This window comes from Rhinoderma darwinii, chromosome 3 (assembly GCF_050947455.1).
Source record: "Rhinoderma darwinii isolate aRhiDar2 chromosome 3, aRhiDar2.hap1, whole genome shotgun sequence".
NCBI lineage: Eukaryota > Metazoa > Chordata > Amphibia > Anura > Rhinodermatidae > Rhinoderma > Rhinoderma darwinii.
This window is the reverse complement of record NC_134689.1, coordinates 308,372,371-308,392,216: the sequence shown is the minus strand read 5'-3', so window position 1 is coordinate 308,392,216 and position 19,846 is coordinate 308,372,371. Positions and strand designations below refer to the sequence as shown.

Below are 19,846 nucleotides of genomic sequence, written 5' to 3'. Positions count from 1 at the left end.
CAGCAGCGGGGAATGTTATTGGTACTATTAATGTGTACTATTTAGCAAGATTTATTAGGAAAGCATCGAGGACTGCAGTAGTCTGCCTGTGCCAGTAAGGTTAAGTTAAATGATCTGTGACATACTCACTTAATAATAAAGCTTTCAAAAAGATGAAGATATTTTTTTCTGAAAAGATTATTCATCAGTTCTACTAATGCAAGTGCTGCATATTAAGTATAAGTGAAACAGGGGAGAAATATTAAAATTCAAATTTATTTATTAATAAATTGACTAGGGACTCCTAGCATCGTACATAACTATGATGCTAGGAGCCCGGTTCCCTGCAATGTGTTCGGTCCGGTACTTGCGGCCGAAATACGTTCCGTCCATTACGCTCGTGTGAACCCAGCCTTACCTACAAAATGTAAAGTGTTTGCATGTGTGGGAAGATCTTTCAATGCAGACCCATACAGGGCTGCCATACAGGGTCTTTGTACATGCCCATGCCATAGAGTACTATATGCTTCCTCTGACAGTTGGACAATAGTAAGGGCCTCCTCTACTCATTAGACACAAACATGGAGTTACATGATATACACCTTAACCCCTTCCCGACATCCGCCGTATATATACGGCACTGTCGGGCACGGCTTCCCGCAAAGCGCAGTACCATTACGCTGCGGTGATAGTGCGGGCTCAGGAGCTGAGCCCGCACCATCACCGCCAGGTGCCAGCTGCAGGTTACAGCTGTCACCCTGAGGTATCGGCCAGGACCGGAGCTAGCATCCGATCCGGCCAATTAACCCCTCAGATGCTGCGTTCAATAGAGATCGCAGCATGTGAGGAGTTTTTAGCCACCAGTACCCCAGCAACTACATAGGTAGTGCAATGTATTAGAACATCAATCAAACAGTTGGACGTTCAAGTCCTCTAGTGGGACTAAAGAAAAGTGTAAAAAAAAAGTGTCAAAAAAGTAAATATAAAAGTTTCACGTAATAACATAAAAGACTATCGCCCTTTTCCCCTTATCAAGTCATTTATTATTGAAAAAAACCTAATAAAACCATACAAATTTGGTATCGCTGCGTCCATAATGACATGAACTATAAAAATATTATGTTATTTTTCCCTCGCAGTGAAGGCTGTAAAAAAAAAAAACTAAAAAATAATGCCAGAATTGCTTTTTTTTTGGTCACTTTGTCTTCCAAAAATTTAAATAAAAAGTGATCAAAAAGTCGCACGTATCCAAAAATTGTACCTATAAAAACTATAGGTCGTCTCGCAAAAAACAAGCCCTTATACAGTTCCATCGACGAAAAAATTAAAAAGTTATAGCTCTTGAAACTTGGCGACAGAAAAAATACATTCATTTTACAAAAGTAATTTTAGTGTGCAAAAACTTGTAAAACATAAAAAAGTTCTATAAATTAGGAATCGCCGGAATCGTACTGACCCAGAGAATGAAGGTAACATGTAGTTTATGACGCGTGGTGAGCGCTGTATAAAAAAAACCTAAAAAACTATGGCAGAATTGCTGTTTTTTTTATTACCTTGCCTCCCAAAAAAAAGGATAACAAGTGATCAAAAAGTCGCATGTACCCCAAAATGGTACCAATAATAACTACAGCTCGTCCAGCAAAAAAACAGCCCTCATATCACTACGTGTATGAAAAAATAAAATTAGTTAAGGATCCAATAAGTCAGGAAAGAAAAATATGCAGTTGTGCCGGCCCGAGGGGAGCATTTCTTCTGTTTCAAGTGGCGATTTATCAAGGCCCTAGAATTAGGGAACCAGGAAGGGGAGGACTCAAACATATCTGCTGGAAGCAAGGGTGCCCGTATTATACCAGGACAACTCAAAATTCCTCAAACTGCAAAGGTGCGGAGTGTGGACCAAATGCGAGATAAGTAAGGACACCATTTATCAGTGTGATACCGGCCTGTGCAGAAAGGATTGCTTCACAGCGTAATAAATATTTATGGATTATTTTATTGTTTACCCCATTATTATACCACCTGACTATGCCCCTGATGTACTCTGCCTGGCTTACATATGCTCCACATTATAAACTAAAATACCAGCAAAACTCCAAAAAAAACTACTACCAAGCAAAATCTACGCTTCAAAAGTCAAATGCGCTCCCTCCCTTCTGAGACTTACAGCGTGCCAAAACAGCAGTTTACTTCCACATATCCAAACAGCAGTTTACTTCCACATACTGTATATGGCATCACAATACCTGGGAGAACCCTTTTAACCATTTTTGGGGTGTGTGTCTCCAGTGGCAAAAGCTGGGCACGACATATTTCCCACTAAAATGTAACATCTAGGGAAAAATTTTAATTTTTACTTTGCACCATCTGCAGCACATTCATTTATGGAAAAGACCTGTGGGGTGAAAATGCTCACTACACCCCTTAATAAATGCCTTGAGGGTGTAGTTTCCAAAATGGGGTCACTTCTCAGCGGTTTCTTTTATTATTTCACATCAGAGACTCTGCAATTGTGAACCAATACTGTGTAAATTGCCAAATTAGGCCTCAATTTCGCATGGTACGCTCTCACTCCTGAGCCCTGTCGATAGTCCAGGCAAAAGATTAGGGCAACATGTAGGGTGTTTCTAAAACCGGGAAACACAGCATAATAATTAGAGAGCTGTCTTGTTATGATGGCACCCCACATATTGGCATATCTATGGAAAAAATAAAATTTTCACTCTGCAACATCGAGTGCACACTAATTTCTGCAAAACACCTGCAGGGTTAAAATGCTTGCTACACCCCTAGGTGAATACCTTGAGGGGTGTAGTTTCCACAATGGGGTCACTGTTTTACTCTCACTGGGGCTTTGCAAATGCGACATAGCAACCAGAAACCAATCCATCAAAATCTGTACTCCAAAAGCCAAATGGCACTCCTCCCTTCTGAGCCCTACTGTGTGCCCAAACATCAGTTTATGACCACATATCGGGTATTGCCGTACTCAGGAGAAATTGCTTTACAAACGTTGGTGTTCTTTTTTTCTTTTATTTATTGAGAAAATAAAAAATGTTGAACTCAAGCTAAGTCTTATTGAAGAAAAAGGATTTATTTTTCTTTTCACTGCTCAATCCTAATAAAATCTATAAAACATCTATGGGGTCAAAATGCTCGCTACAACCCTAGGTAAATACCTTGAGGGGATTTGTTTACAGAATGGGGTCACTTGTGGGTGGTTTCCACTGTTTTAGTCCCACAGGGGCTCTGCAAATGCAACATAGCAACCAGAAACCAATCCAGCAAAATCTGTACTCCAAAAGCAAAATGGCACTCCTTCCCTTCTGAGCCCTACTGTGTGCCCAAACAGCAGTTTATGACCACATATCGGGTATTGCCTTACTCAGGATAAATTGCTTTACAAACGTTGTGGTTCTTTATTTCTTTTATATATTGAGCAAATTAAAAATTTTGAGCTAAAGCTACGTCTTACTGAAGAAAAAGGATTTTTTTTATTTTCACTGCCCAATTCTAATAAAATCTATAAAACCCCTGTGGGTTCAAAATGCTCACTACACCCACAGATTAATTCCTCAAGGGGTTCACTTGTGGGAGGTTTCCACTGTTTTGTCCCTTCGGGAGCTTTGCAAATGTGACATGGCCTCCGCAAACCATTCCTGCTAAATTTGAGCGCCAAAAGCCAAATGGTGCTCCTTCCCTTCCAAGCCCTGCCGTGTGTCCAAACAGCCGATTGGACCACATTTGGGGTGTTGTTTTAATCGGGAGAAATTGCTTTACAAATTTGCAAATGCTTTTTTTCCTTTAGTCCTTTTGGAAATTAGAAAAAAATATCTAAACCTACATTTTCTTTGAAAGAATGTAGATTTTAATTTTCACGGCCTACTTCCAATAATTTCTGAAATAAATATGTGGGGTCAAAATGCTCACTATACCCCTAGATAATTTGAGGGGTCTATCTTCCCAAATAGGGTCACTTTTGGGGGATTTCCACTGTTTTGGCACCGCAAGAGCCCTTCAAACCTGACATGGTGCCTAAAATATTTTCTAATAAAAAGGAGACCCCAAGATCCACTGGGTACTCTTATGATTCTGAGGCCAGTGCTTCAGTCCATTAGTACACTAGGGCCACATGTGGGATATTTCTAAAAACTACAGACTCTGGGCAATTAATATTGAGTTGCATTTCTCTGGTAAAACCTTCTGTGTTTACAAAAAAATGGATAAAAATTTAATTTCTACAAAATTTAATTTCTACAAAACTTTGCTTTAATTCCTGTGGAACGTCTAAAGGGTAAAGAAACTTTCTAAATGCGGTTTTGAATACTTTGAGGGGTGAAGCTTTTAAAATATAAAATTAAGCTTTCTAATATAAAAAAAGCCCTCAAAGCCGCTTCACAACTGAACTGCCCCCTGTAAAATTAGCCTTTTGAAATTTTCTTGAAAATGTGATAAATTGCAGCAAAAGTTCTAAGCCTTGTAACGTCCTGGAAAAATAAAATGATATTAAAAAAACAATGCCGATCTAAAATAGACATATGGGGGATGTTAATTAGCAACAATTTTGTGTGGTATAACTGCCTGTCTTACAAGCAGATACATTTAAATTTAGAAAAATGCTAATTTTTGCAATTTTTCACAAAATTTTGGTGTTTTTCACAATTAAATACTGAATGTATTGAGCAAATTTTGCCAGTAACATAAAGTCCAATGTGTCACGAGAAAACAATCTCAGAATTTTTGGATAGGTGAAAGTATTCCAAAGTTATTACCACATAAAGTGAAACATGTCAGATTTGAAAAATGAGGCTCTGTCAGGAAGGTCAAAAGTGGCCAAAGCGGGAAGGGGTTAACTACCATAAAAAATAACTACCTCAAATAAATACTGCCGACTTCATTGCTGCATAACTGACACCAACAAAATTCTGACGCTACCAGTATCAATCAATATCCGATTCAACTTTTGATCCTGAGGTGAATGAGCTTTAAGATTGTATCAAGTATAAACAGCGAAACAAAAATGGTGATTGCCTATAGCTAGATCACGTGATATGTTGTCTTGGAAGTTAATACTATACGTTTTATGGTATGTGTCCACAGGTGACTTTGGTGGAATGGGAAAGAAACAACCTGTAAAGATTATGCACCAGCAGAGATATTGGAATGTGTAGGGTTCTTCAACAGCAATGTGACATTACTCTTTTATTATACTGTTGTGTATAAGTTATTGTGTCATTAAGAATCTTTTTACACCAGCCCATTTTGGCCGTAACGACGAGCACCAATCAACGAGACCGCTTATTGATCGGCGCTCGTTTGCTCCTTTCACAAGGATCTATTATCAGTAATATATGGGGACGACATAAGCGCTCGTTACTATGATCTCTCATCCTCATATATTTTTATCATGTCGGCAGCACGTCTCCCTGTATACACAGGGAAATGTGCTGCCGACAACGATATATTCTGCTGCAGAAACGATACGATCAGCCAATGAACAAGCGTTTTATTGTCCATCGGCTGATCATTGCCCTCTTTACACAGAGCAATGATTGGAAAAGAGCGTTCTGTGAACACTCGTTTGCCCAATAATTGGCCCATGTAAAAAAGTCCCTCTATGTTTTAGTAGTCACACAGTACATCTAACATGCATCTAATTATACAGCTGGATACTGTGCAGTGTCATTGTTTTTAGCATATACATCTATAAAGAAGTATAAATCAATTAATAAAACAATGTACTATATTTCTGCCCTTGTTGTTGGTGATGATGGTTGTATTTATTATTTTTACTACGTGTAGTTAATTTAAATAGCACTTAGAAGTGATTTTGCCTTCTGTTGAACAATAGAAGTGGTTTTGTTTGATACAGCATTTAAGCAAACAGCGGTTATAAAAGAACAGCGCTAAAGAAAATATGTTAAGATGACAACCTCAGACTATAAAAAGCCATTTGCTATTTACTGCAAAACACTGTCAAAATTAGTCATGATGATAATCCCACTTGGTATTTTCATTTGAGTCACAGGCTCCAAAATAAGAGCACATTTACTGATAATTAGAGATGAATAATCCTCTATCCGATCATTTTTCTAATTATTTGTGATGCTGTGATTCTATTTTGTCCAGAATAATTTGTCCCTTATGAACAAATTTTCTAAAATTCAGCTTTCATGTTCTAAAAACCAAATAAAGTTGATGAATGGTGAAATGTGAGAGAGTACAGAAGTATCGTGCCCACTATGTGACACTCTGGTCCCTTACATGGGGTTTTCTAGCTCTTGGTTGATGCAGATCCCACAGTAGACCAATGACAAGCATTGATTGAGAAGACACATAAATGGAGAACTACTACCTTACTATGGAACATTACAAGGACAGTAGTACCTTATTAGCGAGATAGTAACCTGTATGTTTTGAGAGGTGTGAGCTGTGACTTCCTGCTAATCTGAAATCGACAACATATGCATGAATGCCTTAATTGTCGCCTGAAATCATTACTACATCATTCAAATGCAAAATTAGTAAATAGTTGTATCTAGGCTTTTCTTCACCCAGGGTAAAGATTCAGTTTACAGCCCAAGCCCTGTTTTTAAATAAGCAGATTGTTGGTGACCCCATCCCTCTCCCTCGGGCAGCCAGCACCCAGGGCACATGCCACCAGCAGTCAATTATATCATTGACCCTTATTTTGTTATTTCTTTCTCTTTACGAAGTAATTTTTGTCCAGTTTTTGAAACTGGACCACACATAGCTTTAGAACAGTTACTACACATGAAGTTTGCAAGCATTTTCACGGAACATGTGGCTAGAGCTCCATGGCAGCACAGTGTTGCCCACTAGTTACCGCTAAACTGTGGGATTATAGTGAGCAAAACCTAATGTTTCTGTATGAAAAAAACATTTAAAAAAACATGGTTGGATTTGTGCAAGGTAGCAAGGTAGCTTGAAGGGATTTTTTTTTTTACAGAAAACCACTGAAGTTGCAGAGTGGTTGTGTTGATTCTATAGTTTTATCGCGATTCATGGTGGAGTCATATCTTAAACATACACATGATCCAGATGAAAAAATATATAGAAATATACAAGAATCCCGCTCTCATTTCTTGTTTGAGGGAAAAAAAGCAAAGCAAATGCCTGACTGGTTCCACTGCCCAAGATTACTTTTCTGTGACCCAGGACTGGAAAGGTTTCAACAGGCAATATCACATTTACAAGAACTTGTGATGTGTTTGGCACTTCTTTACATCTATCATGAATTCAATTTCCATATCATATGATGCAATGCATGAAAGAAAATACATAAAATTTCATTATCTGCTCCTCAAATTGTCACTCGGTTTTCCAATTAAATCATGTTAATTAAAAAAAAACACCTTTTACTCAATTCTAGAATAAGATTCTTGAAAGCTGAGGCTTCGGCCTTAGGATCTGTATCACATGGATATCGAATTCGGTGGTAATGCATTTCAATGGGACCATACATACCACTGTATAAAATGTGAGTCAATTTCTCCGATTTCCCGTTAAAGAATCACAGCATGCTCTTTCAGAGTTTTCCTGAGGTTTTTTTTAGCACACTGTACCCCACACAGAACTAAGACCATGCACAATACATTTCAGTATTACACATATTATGGGCCAAAATGCACACAGTCACGGGCATTAGACTAAACAACAAATTCTTTAAAAAGAAATTAAAAAATTCCAAGACTGCCGTTCATATAATATAATCTATGACTTTTAAACAGGCCCCTGTACTATAAACGTAACTAATTAAATACAAGATTCGTTATAAAAAAAAACATTAACAGGAAAAACACTTGTCCTTTCTGTCACAGATGTTCAGGGTAATGTTTAGTACCTTCTGACTTTACTTAAAGGGGATCTGTCACTAGTTTATTAATTCCCTATCTCTTAACCAATATAATATCCACTATGATGCTCATAACTACAGTGCTTTTTTTTTTAAACGTTTACTATTTGCACAGTTATGCTATTTTTCTAAATATGCTAATTTGGGTATACTTGCCAAATGGGGGTTACTCATAATTTTCACGCTGGTCGGCATAATGTTTTCTGTATGACGCTGTCCAATCAGCATCATACAGTTCTCCTCTTTCCAGCCCAGCAACATAGCGTGATCATATAGTATACAGTTTCCATTCCGACTGTGTTTTCAACTGGTGATATCTCTAGTTGTGTCACAGCTAGAACTGCGATCATGGTGCCATATGAAAGATTATAATCTCATCTTTCATATGCCACCAGAACCACACTGTGTGTGTGAAGCAGCTTCATGCTGATAGGGCAGCGTCAGAGGCTGTGAGGTAGCTCCGCCTCAGGAGAATCGCTGGTGTTGACACCCACTTGTCTAGTATAGCCTCATTTACATATTTAGAAAAAAGCTCATAACTTCTAAAATAATAAACTTTTTGGGACACAATTTTCACTAACACTATCAGTGTGACAGCGTCTATTAGATTATCTAGGAGATTAGACATTACTAAACTAGTGACAGATCCTCATTAACATATCACATGATTTATATAAAGGATAACAATAGCGTATTTAGATGTCGTTGTACGATTTTTTAACTTTGGGCGGCAAACACACTTAAAATGCCCTATGGGAACTTGGTTTTACAAATAATCTACCATTTTATTTGCCAGCCCTTTGTTTCATTCTAAAGCATGCTGCCCTTGTACATCAGATACAAATCAACAGTGCTGAACAGTTAAATAACACAGATGCATGTCATAGAAAATAAAGTGTTTATTAAGAAACTGTATATAATGAATATATTTAGAATACACAAGAATTGTGTAACCAGTTTCTATATTATGGCACAATATTCATTGTATTAAAATTACATTTTTTTTTAAATAGGCTGAGTGTGAGGTAATAATATTAATTAAAATATCAGCCTTTAATTTCAATTCAATAGTAATTAGATAATTGATCCAATAAAATGGCAAAAATAAAATAAAATTGTAAAATAGAATTTCCCTGCAGTTCATTAACATGGTACATTACATTGTTTTGGTGATCACTAAATTGTTGAACAGACTGTTTATGCTTAAAGTGAAGGTCCACCTTTTAATATTGGCTCTATAGTTAGCAAATGTATAAGAAGTATAATATATCTTTATTACCTTTTCGTGTTTTTGTGCAGCGTAAAAAAAAAACGTTGGCTATGTAATATGATTCAATTTGGCTATACACAGTGGAAACCATCTGGTGTTCCCTTTTGCCCGTGTCCCTCAGTTGTGGGTGAGGCACAGCTGAGGTGTCAGATTTTACACCCCAAATCGCCCCCCCATTTCAATGGGAGGCAGAGTTTTTTTCTTTCCCCTGGTGGCTTTTGGCATGTTCTTTCTTCGATTGGTTTCCGTCTCTGACCTCCCATTGAAATCATTGTGAGGCAGAGACCTGCAGCGTTCGTTTAGAGCGTTTTTTTTCCCCACGGGTTTTGCTTTAGATTCAACAACCGCGGTCAAAAAAAGTGGCAAAAAAACGCTGAAAAAATCAACACTGGCAATTCAAATACGGCCTCCAATTCCCTGAAGAAAATTTGAAGTAGATTTTTTCTGCCTGTCAAAAAAGTCTGTGTGAACTAGGCCTAACTGGTGGTTTAGCAATATACGGATGCAGCCATCTTTATTTTGACCCTGATAACTTTTTGCAGCTGGATATCACAAAACAAAAGCCATTGAAAAACCATTAAAAAAGCCAAGCTAAAGTTTCTTGACACTGTGTATTTAATGTGTTAAAAGTCAAGATAAAGATAGCTACATCTGTAATTGACTAATTTTGTGCTTATTTTGCTGATTTACTGGGTACAGGAGACAAATCTTAAGATAAATTGAGGTAATTTTGAAAAATCTTAGAATGGACTACAACCGAGGATGAGGCCTAGGCATCCACATATGTTGGCTGGTGAGGCCCCAGTAGAAAAAGATTATCAATAGTATAATATTAAATAAGATAGTCATTGATAGCATATCATTAGGATATGCCATCAATGTCTGACCGGTGGGAGTGCGGCCACTGTGACCCCTGCTCTGTGTCCTTTTGTTTACACTTGCCTTTTCCCGAAGGCCCCATGGTCATTCATTGACTATAATGGATATGACAGGGGAAGAAGTGTCATGACGCTTTATTAACGTCACTACCACTTTGTTCCAATGATCAGTGGTGGTCACACGGGTCAGATCTCCACTAATCAAATGCTAATTATATGCCATCAATGTCTGTCATACTGTAAGCCAACTCCTTTAATAACAGAAAATGAAATCACATACTGTACTTTATTATAAAAATAATTTCCTATGTAAATGGACTGATCTTATGTAGTAAAGTTTCAATTTTGACTCAAAAACTGTTTTTATCCGTAAAACATCAAAAAGCATTGCTGAAAAATATTAATATAGCTTTATCTTCTAATAATGGATTGTGTAAATATCTCGGTCAGCTGTGCTTACTAGCAGATGAATACAGTATATGTAATATTAAGTAATCTAATAAGAAAGTCTAGCCTCATCAATAGTAGCTACGTCATTTTTTTTCTTTATTTAACTCTACACAAAGGGCAGAAAGTAAAAAAATGTAACACAGATATATTACGAATGTTCTAAATTTTACATTTGCTGATTCAGTGTAGCCAATATTAGAGAAAGATGGATCTTAACATTAGTAAACATAGCCAAATATGCAAGCTATTATATTTGTACTGATATGTTCCCTTTAAAGCAGAGCTGTCATCTGGTCCCTTACTATATTTTATTTGTTTTCTATTTAGTGCATTATGCCCAGTATACAAGACAAAAAAATTGGGGTTTCTACAGATCCCTGTTTACAGAGGGAGCTATATTTATTTTATCACATTGTTCGCTCACAGGTGGGCATATACCATAGAGAGGAAGTAGCTTTCTAAGATTATGCATATCTATCATGTACGCTCAACAAAGCACTCAATCCAAGCCAGGAAGTCCTCTATATTGGCCTGAAATCAAGTGCCCATGACATGTGTACTTCTCCTGAACCAGTGTGGGTTTCCTCTACTTAAAGGGGTTGTCCACTTTCAGCAAATTAATATTATTTTTTGTCTCGTGAAAAGTTATAAATTTTTCCAATATACTTTCTGTATTAATTCCTCATTGTTTTCAAGTTCTCTGCTTGTTGTTATTCAGTAGGAACATTCATTATTTACTTACAGTGGATACAATTTTATCCATAGTCATGTGATGGACACACAGGTGCTGGGGTCGTTAGAAAACTTATGGTAGCTCTGATACAGATACTGTAACTGTAACGAGCAGTGCACCTGTGTGTCCAGCACATAACCATGGACAAAACGTTATCCACTGGAAGCAAACAATGAATGTTCCTACTTAATGACAACAAGAAGAGATCTTGAAAACCCTGGGGAATTAATACAAATAGTATATTGGAAAATTGTTTAACCTGTAATTGTACAAAAAAATAACATTAATTTGATGAAAGTGGACAAGCCCTTTAAGAAAAAATCCTCCTAGCATACCCACCCCATGTTTTTTTGTATTGTATTCATAAAGTTCTGTATACAAAGAAAATATTTTATAGGACCCTATGACGAATGCCCTTAAATTGATATAAATTAATGATTATGTTTACCTCTCTTAAATAATATGAATGTGATATAAAATATAACAAAGTGGAATTTGGCACAATTTAACATTTTAAACAGAATATCTTCAATTTTTTTTTTTTAAACTGTAGATTTTATTCAGAAATTGAATGTGTAATATAAGCAAAATATTTCTCTAATATCCATTATTTAATATTATCTGGAATAATTATATTTGGGTATATTATCATACAAAAACAGCTTTTGTCTGTAGTAATATTTCTAAGTGTTCATACATACAGACACATTTTCAGGCACAATGGTTCAAAGGAACGCAGTTTGGGATTTTTTGCATTGTTACTTTTATATTATATTTATATTATATGGGTATTTTCAGGCTGATGGACATTGTGAGCTGTATGTCTGATCCTGCTTAATACTACATATTCTATTCACTATGACAAAGGAAAAATTTACTTGGCAGATATTTCATGGCAAATAATGCAATTAAAAATCTATGGATATGTTGGCACAAATTACAATTTTCTCTATCTGTAGAGCTTCCTTTCTTTTCCCTTTGGCAAAAGAGATACTGTTACAGGGATTGTAGAATCCGATGCTGAATAATGAAGTGGAAACCATGCATATTAAACAAAGTGAATGACAGAACATTGGTTACAAATTAAGTAAGTGCAGCATTAGTTTTGCTGTTTAGGTGTCCTATTTCCTTTTTTTTTTTAAATAAAATAAAAAGTTTGCATGACAGCCTAAGGCTTCATGCAAACCACCATATACCGGCTTCAAACAAGTTCTGAGTTGGGCCCATACCGTACCTTCATATGACTCCAATATGATACGTAGGAATTGGCATGTTCCAATAAAAGCCATATTACAAAGATATTCTCCCCTAGAAGAATTGCCTCAATAGGAGAATACTTCTATAGCACGGTGCCATATAGAGGCACCAAACAGTGGCACACAAAATATGGCTCCATAGTACAAAACCATATATACTCCATGTGCCACCATAAGGCTTCTGTTCACATGGAGCTTTTCTATATGATATATAGATGTGTCCACCCTTAACTTTTCTTGAATTGCACTGTTATATAATATGTCATGATACCAATTCAATACATTCTCTCGCAATTCAGTTAAAAAGTAGACTCCCATATTAAAATGATATGTTTTTTTTTTAACATGGGAGTCTACAGGCGACAAATAACTAACAGATTGCACCCGTCAGGGACATATTCTTTTGAACACGTTTGTTTATTATCTCACGCCATGCATCTCGGGATATGTCAGGTTCAGAGGTAAGTTAAGGGAGGACACGTGTACTGCATGTTTGTTTGAGATCTTAGTGTGGTTATGCTTGGTCTAACTCTTCTATGTTCACCCTGATTTGCATCGAACTGACAAAAAGCTAAACAAAGGATACTAAATTCTAACTACATATTTGTCTAGTCATTTAAAGAACTTTTATCCACCTCTCACTATTTGGGGCCCTTTCACCATTTGTCATCATGGTTAATTTTTTTTAAAGATTACTGATGATAAACATTTTGAGCTATGGTTTATAAAGGGTGAATACAGTGGAGTTTGAAATTCCATGTACCATTCCCTAAAAAATACCAATTTAAGCAAAGCAAATATTGCTTTTCATGACTGTATAATTTGTACCTCACATGATGCCCCCCCAACACACATCTTACCCCTAAAAAAGGAAATAATACAAATAATAAAAATTCTGACGCACAAAAGATTTGTAAAACATTTCATTGAAAAATAATTACAATTTCTCCTGTTAAAAAAAGATTTCACTTCTCATTGTGTCGCTTGCACAGTAGCAGAAACCTACGATGACCTTTTCTTACCAGTCTTCATTATTTAGAGACTTCCATGACATACAAGGCCCTGCTTTATGAGATCTCTTTAGGTTGCCATTTCAAATGGTGATGACATCATTATTAAGGTGATGTGAAGTCACAGGATCACAGAAAACTCAAACACAGATTCCAAACAGGAAAAACACGACTAAGGATTTTTTTTTTTTTAAACAAATACAACTAGTGTTTATTATAAAGATGGCTCCTTTCGAGTCTGTCTCCTTTGTTTTATTATAAGTTGCTGCTCCTGCTGCTGTTGCTGTGGCATGTCTGGATAATTTTGAAAGCAGTAGCTACTGTAGTTAAAGCAACATTTATCTTTTGACAGAAATACGTTTCCGTCGTATCAAAAGTTTACAACAGAGGACTAGTGCAGTCTTGTGAAACCTTGATCCAAAAGTTTTCTGTGCCTCCCTTCACATTTTGAGAGAACAGCCTAAACTTGACAACATAAACAAGGAACTTTAGAGGCTTAAAAGACGTGGCGTCCTTTGCTGAAATAAACACCGACGTCGTGAACATAAATGCCTTGGTTAAGAGGTTTGGGGTGTCCGGGAAGGCTTATTGTGTTCAACATATATTCTCTGAAACCTAAAAAAAAAAAGAAAAAACAAAGGCAAAATAAAGGAAGGGAAAACAAAAATAGGAAGGTACTTTAAGGAAAAATAAGCAAATAAATATTACGTAATAAATTAGTCCAGTGAGAGTAAAAGAGACAGGAAAAAGTAAATGGGCTTTTTTCAACTATCATACGAATTAAACAGTTTGCTGTGGGCAAATTTATTTCCTAATATAAGAAAGGGCCGTAATTTTAATTGCACTTTAAAATGTGTTGTTTTTTTTTAGTTAGGAAATAAGAGACAGACAGCAGGTCAATTATGATGGAAAAATGGAAAAGGCAAGTAAAAGTGAAAATATTTCATTATTCGCATAACATCTGTGCCAGAGCAGCTTGTTCATGGTAATGCAGTTTTCAAACTCATAAACCTCATGAACTATTTTTTTTTTCAAGATAATAGATAAGAAATATAAGAAATAGGCAGCTCAATTTAGCATCAACAGGAAAAAAATTTGTTCAGAGCTAGATCTTAAATAATGGCCTAAACCTGCCAAATTCACCAATTCAAATGTATTGCAAAAATGATGCAACAATGACATTGATGATAAGGATGACAATGAGGATGATAATAATTGTGCTAATGATTATTTTTTTTACTGCAAAACAACATAAATAGTTTATTATAGTAAGAAATGTTTGTGCTTATTTGCACATCACAGTCAGAGAAAAAAAATAAAATAACAAATGCTTGCTGCACTTTGTTGTTTCCGTAACTCCCATTCACTTCTATGGGAGTTACAGTAGTAGAGTACAGTAGCTCAATAAGTTACGTTGCTTTAAAAAACCCGTCCTACGGTGCACTGATGCAACGCCTGGATGCGGCGGCCAGGTGGGACGGGGTCAGAGGGCGAGTCATGACACAATCCCTTTAAGACTTTGTTCACACTAGCATCATGGTTTTCATTTAAAATAGAAGCTATGATGCTGGGAAGGATCCTTTGTACAATGGATGCAGTCACTGATGGACTTTACTGACTTTAATGGAGCATGGTTCTGCCGGGATCCAGTATTTTGGACTGCCAGAATAATGTGGCTGTGTTATATTTGTCATGAAAAATACTGGAAAGCTTTCCTTAACCCCTGACGAAGGTTCACAACGCAAATGTGAACGGAGCCGGATGCTCACTTTTACAATGTCGAACCCCAGTTATTAGAAAATGTATATACTTTCTCTGGGGAACTAAAGCATATTATAAGAAGTAGTGAATATTGTGACTACTTCAGATAAAAATGAATATACAAAAAGTATAAATTTGCATAGGTTCGATCACAGCATTTCCATTGCGTTTCCTGAGATCATTTCATGCCATGTTTGAAATCTGAATGGTGCTTGAAGATACAAAGGGATCATCTGGGTCGGCAGCAGATGCAAAAAGGCAGTAGTAAATAAATGGAGATGTATCCAGCACTCGTAGTATAAAACTTCTTATTTTATTCGGTCAAGTTTAAAACGTGGTTTAAAATATTGAGGAAGACATAGCTATGATTAAGAGCCGGAGTGATTTGAAACGCGTCAGCGTCTTTGTCAATATTTGAAACCATGTTTTAAACTTGACCGAATAAAATAAGAAGTTTTATACTACGAGTGCTGGGTACATCTCCATTTATTTAATACTACTTCAGAAGCTAAATGGCCAACCAACACATAAGTTCTAATTGTGAAGGCATGCACTAGATCACTATGGACGCGACAAGAAGATGTGTGGATCTCCACGCATTTCTCAATATCTGACCAGTCATCTTTAACTATAAATATTTATGCCCTATGCCTACTTCTCAGTAGAGTAAAGTAAGGGATAATGCTGGAAATATTATAAAAGATACAGGCCAATGATATGGGGATTTCCTGGGTGGCTCAGTCTTAACATAGCAGTTTGTGTGAGAGAGTTTTATGTGTTTACTATATACCTAAGAAAGGGAATGTCAGTACTTGCATGAGGATTGCATATGAAAAAGAGCAGACTTAGGCATCCCAGATATGGCATCCATCGAAATCTATGGTCCCAAACTGTAAGGGAGGGCCATTGATAGACGGAGTCAGAAGGTGTAGAGAAAAAATGCAGTGTAATTACGGGTATTGGCGACAGGCTGAAGAGGATCAGGAAAGGAGTCAAGTGCATAGGATCTAGGAGATCTTTTATTGAGAAGACGACGCGTTTCTGGTCCGGACTGGTCCCTTCGTGAGGTCAGTATACTTTTCTCTCTTCACCTTCTGACTCTCACCTTGTCCCAGGTACTAAGGATTTAGCACCAAGGGACTGCAGTGGGTGGCAGCCGGCTATCTACACTTCACCACCTCATAATAGTCTCGGAGGAACGCCGCTATCCCCTCACCTTTTTGCTGTACTAACTCATTGATAGACGGAGTCACACAAAGGTTTTATTCACTGATTTTGCGTGAAACAGGATCAGAAAAACGTTATTATGCTTAATCACATGCCATATTATAAAGGTATTTTTGCCAGAATCCTACGTGGGAAGAATACAGTTCCTCACGGAGGCACTATATGGTGGTACATGCAGGCACCTGTAGGCACTCTGTGTACTGCAATACAGGCTCCATGCAAACAGAATTGCTGTGTGCATAAGGCCCAAAGGTGTGAATGGCCTGATGACATTGTACATGAATGCACTGTAGGATATGGAAGATTTGATTTATTCATTTAGTTTCTACGGCAGACCAATGCTTAGTTTCTGTAATAAATCTCCCACATTACCAAGCATGCTTCATACAGACACTGATCCAGCAGCAACTTTTAGGAGATCATGTATCCTGAATGCTAACAGGAAATCAACAGAATATGAAGTTTAAACGTATTGGTGGAGTTATAAACATCAACCTAATAACATCTAATATCAAAGGAATTTAATCAACGTTTATTATCTATCCACAGAATGACCACAGGAACCCCGACAATCACTTGTATGGAGGAATCAAGTCTCCCGTTCTCCCTCACTTGCATGACAGCCATGAAGAGGAGTTTGTATGGATTGGCAGTCAAGCATGAGTGGGAGTGCTCAGCTGTTTCCATAACCCCCAGCGAGTAGAGCGGAGGTAGTTTGTATACATTACAATTTACATGCCGTTTTTGAGGGCTAAAGAACTACTGTGAGAGAATTATAGAATTAAGTACAGCATATGCAAGAGACACTGCAGGAAGATTAAGAGGGGGAAAAGCAAGGCAAGAGTGAAATAATTACATTCAACATAGTCATGATTTTGTAATATAATGTATTGCTCTCAACTGGCAACTATTGAAAAATATAGACACTCAATTTTTTTAGTGTTTCATTTTTTCGTAAGAGGAGGTTCTTTTGACACCTGATTGCTATGTTTACCAGGAGCAGGACTTATGTATCATCTGACTTAAGATCTGAAGACCTGAAATCTGAAAAGGTTATATACTAGACAAATCCTTGAAAAGCAGTAGGTGGCAACCTGACATATTGTTGGGGCCTCAAATGTGGCCCTTAACTCCATCAAAGAGCCACACATCAGTTCAGCCGATTCAAGGGGTAAATACACACACATATGACTTTTTTTTACAGATATATTTGTATTCTCCATATATGTGTTCTTCATAGATTTTCTTTTACCTAAAACAGGTTTAGATAAAACAAAAATATATGTATATATATCTTCTAATATCTATTGTTCCCTGAAAAAAACCATAAGAAGGGAACACAGACTACCGGCATATAAAAAAGCACATACATACACACAGAAATCTATGCACAACATAGTGCCACCATAACAGAGGAGACAACCAAGTGGCTCTTCTCTACATTATGGTCGGACATGCCCTCGTACCTTATAATTATCCTATTAAAGGCAGCTGAATCAAATGAATTTGCCATCCCCAGGGCCAATACATCAGATACACAAGAGCTGCATGTCGCCCCCAGGTCATCAGTTGGGCCTCACTAGCTTAAATGACCGGTTTTTCCGGTTTTCACTATAATTAGGCAAAAGGGTTTTTGCATTGCTCTGGATCCACATAGTAGGATTATAGGTTGGACTTGATGTACCTGTGTCCTTTTTAACCTTAGCAACTATTTAACTACTGTATGTAACTATGTAACTACTGTATGTAACTATGTAACTACTGTATAAGTCAAATAAATTGAATTCTTGTGAGGACATGTGAATATAATGTTGTTGTTGTTTTTTGTATTATGATAGTGATGATTTGAAGAAACGTCGGTGTGAAATGGCTGAAGGAATAAAGTTCTATATGGGCATGGTAATTAAACTGACTGAATGTGCGGAACATCACCAAAGAGGTGGCAGAGTGGAATGTGAATTTCAATTGCTATCTTCCCACACATGCCATCATTTAACTGCAGGGATGTTCTACCCACCCTGAACCAATGTGAACATAGAGTACTAGATGAAAGAATAACAACAAGGATGTATACAATCTTCCTTAACAGCTTCAGTCCACAGGAGCTGGTTGAATAGATTCTTGAAGAGACCTGAACTGTTCCTTTTCATGTTTTATATAGTATTTGACAAAAATATCGAAAACTTCCAATTTGTATCAAAATGTGCCAGGACATTACTGTAGTGCAATCCATCCTCTAGTAAAGCTGAGTTTTGAACCACTTTAATGATATTTGGGAATATCATATCTAACGATAAAAATCAGCATACTGTATCTGCTAGTAGTCAGCACTGCTTTGACAAAATACAGCCTAAGGGTCCTCTTACATCGGCCAATATTGGCCGTAAAAATGAGCGCCGATCAATGAGACAGCTCGTTGATCGGTGCTCATTTGCTCCTTTCACAAGGAGCTATGTAAGGGGATGTGCAATTACACAGGGAGATATGCTGCCGACAACAATATTTTGTGTTGCGTTAACGATACGATCAGCCAATGAACGGGCTGATCGTAGCCCTGTTTACGCAGGGCAATGATTAGGAACAAGCATTCATATGAACGATCCTTAACTTAAATACCACATTTAGCTGAGGACTACCTCAGCTGTGGATTACCTACTGTCCTATAGATCTATTATCAGATAATTTCTTCTGTACAGAAAGCAGTTTAACATTTCATATGTAAATTTGCCAATTATGCAATTCCCTAATAGGATTATAAAGTATCATCAAAGGTGGAGGTTCACTTTAGTGAATATTTTTGAAAGATTTTCTTCACTGGGTAGCAAACCGTTTTAAATAAATTTTTTGGGGGGATTTTAAATAATGTTATATGGACCTAAAATATAAATATTCAAAACGTAATATATAGAAAAGTCCAAAGCAGCACTCAAAAACACTGTATGTGCAGAGCGGGTGCAAATTCCAAGATCCATGCTAAGGGACTTCTTACGATAAAATAAAGGAAAAGCAATTGCAAAAGTGAAAAAAGTGGTTTATTTAATTCATATGTGAGGTTTTAGTCCTGTATAGAACCTTTCTCAAGCCTTGAGAAAGGTGCTGTACAGGACTGAAACGTCACATATGGATTAAACAAACCACTTTTTTCTCTTTTTAAAACTTAATATAATTATCTTTCCAATTCCACTAAATTCTTCCACCACTAGTCTGCTGGGTCCGCTGCCAGTCTTATGTTATGAAGGGACATCACGTCACTGTAGATGAAACATCACGTTTCACAGCAGTTGCTGTGGTTATATGACCTCACAACATACATGACTCATGACATTCCAAACCAAGAGAACCAGGACATCCCAGGGACCAGCAGCAGGGGAATGGAGCAGAACTGGAAAGGTGTATTACAAAGTTTTAT

General features: G+C 37.0%; 1 protein-coding gene across 8 annotated transcripts in view; it reads right to left on the bottom strand.

Annotated features, from left to right (window-relative positions):
• NTRK3 (neurotrophic receptor tyrosine kinase 3) overlaps positions 1-19,846 on the bottom strand; it is a 629,741-nt gene that overhangs the window by 144,708 nt on the left and 465,187 nt on the right. For 2 of the 8 annotated variants that reach the window (XM_075858205.1, XM_075858206.1), the window contains exon 14: positions 13,349-14,064. The exons of the other annotated variants lie outside the window; for them this stretch is intronic. In XM_075858205.1, the coding sequence (XP_075714320.1) occupies positions 13,946-14,064 (119 nt within the window). In that variant the 3' untranslated portion in view covers positions 13,349-13,945. Of the gene's footprint in view, positions 1-13,348; positions 14,065-19,846 lie in introns of those variants that run through there. 8 annotated transcript variants of the gene reach the window in all.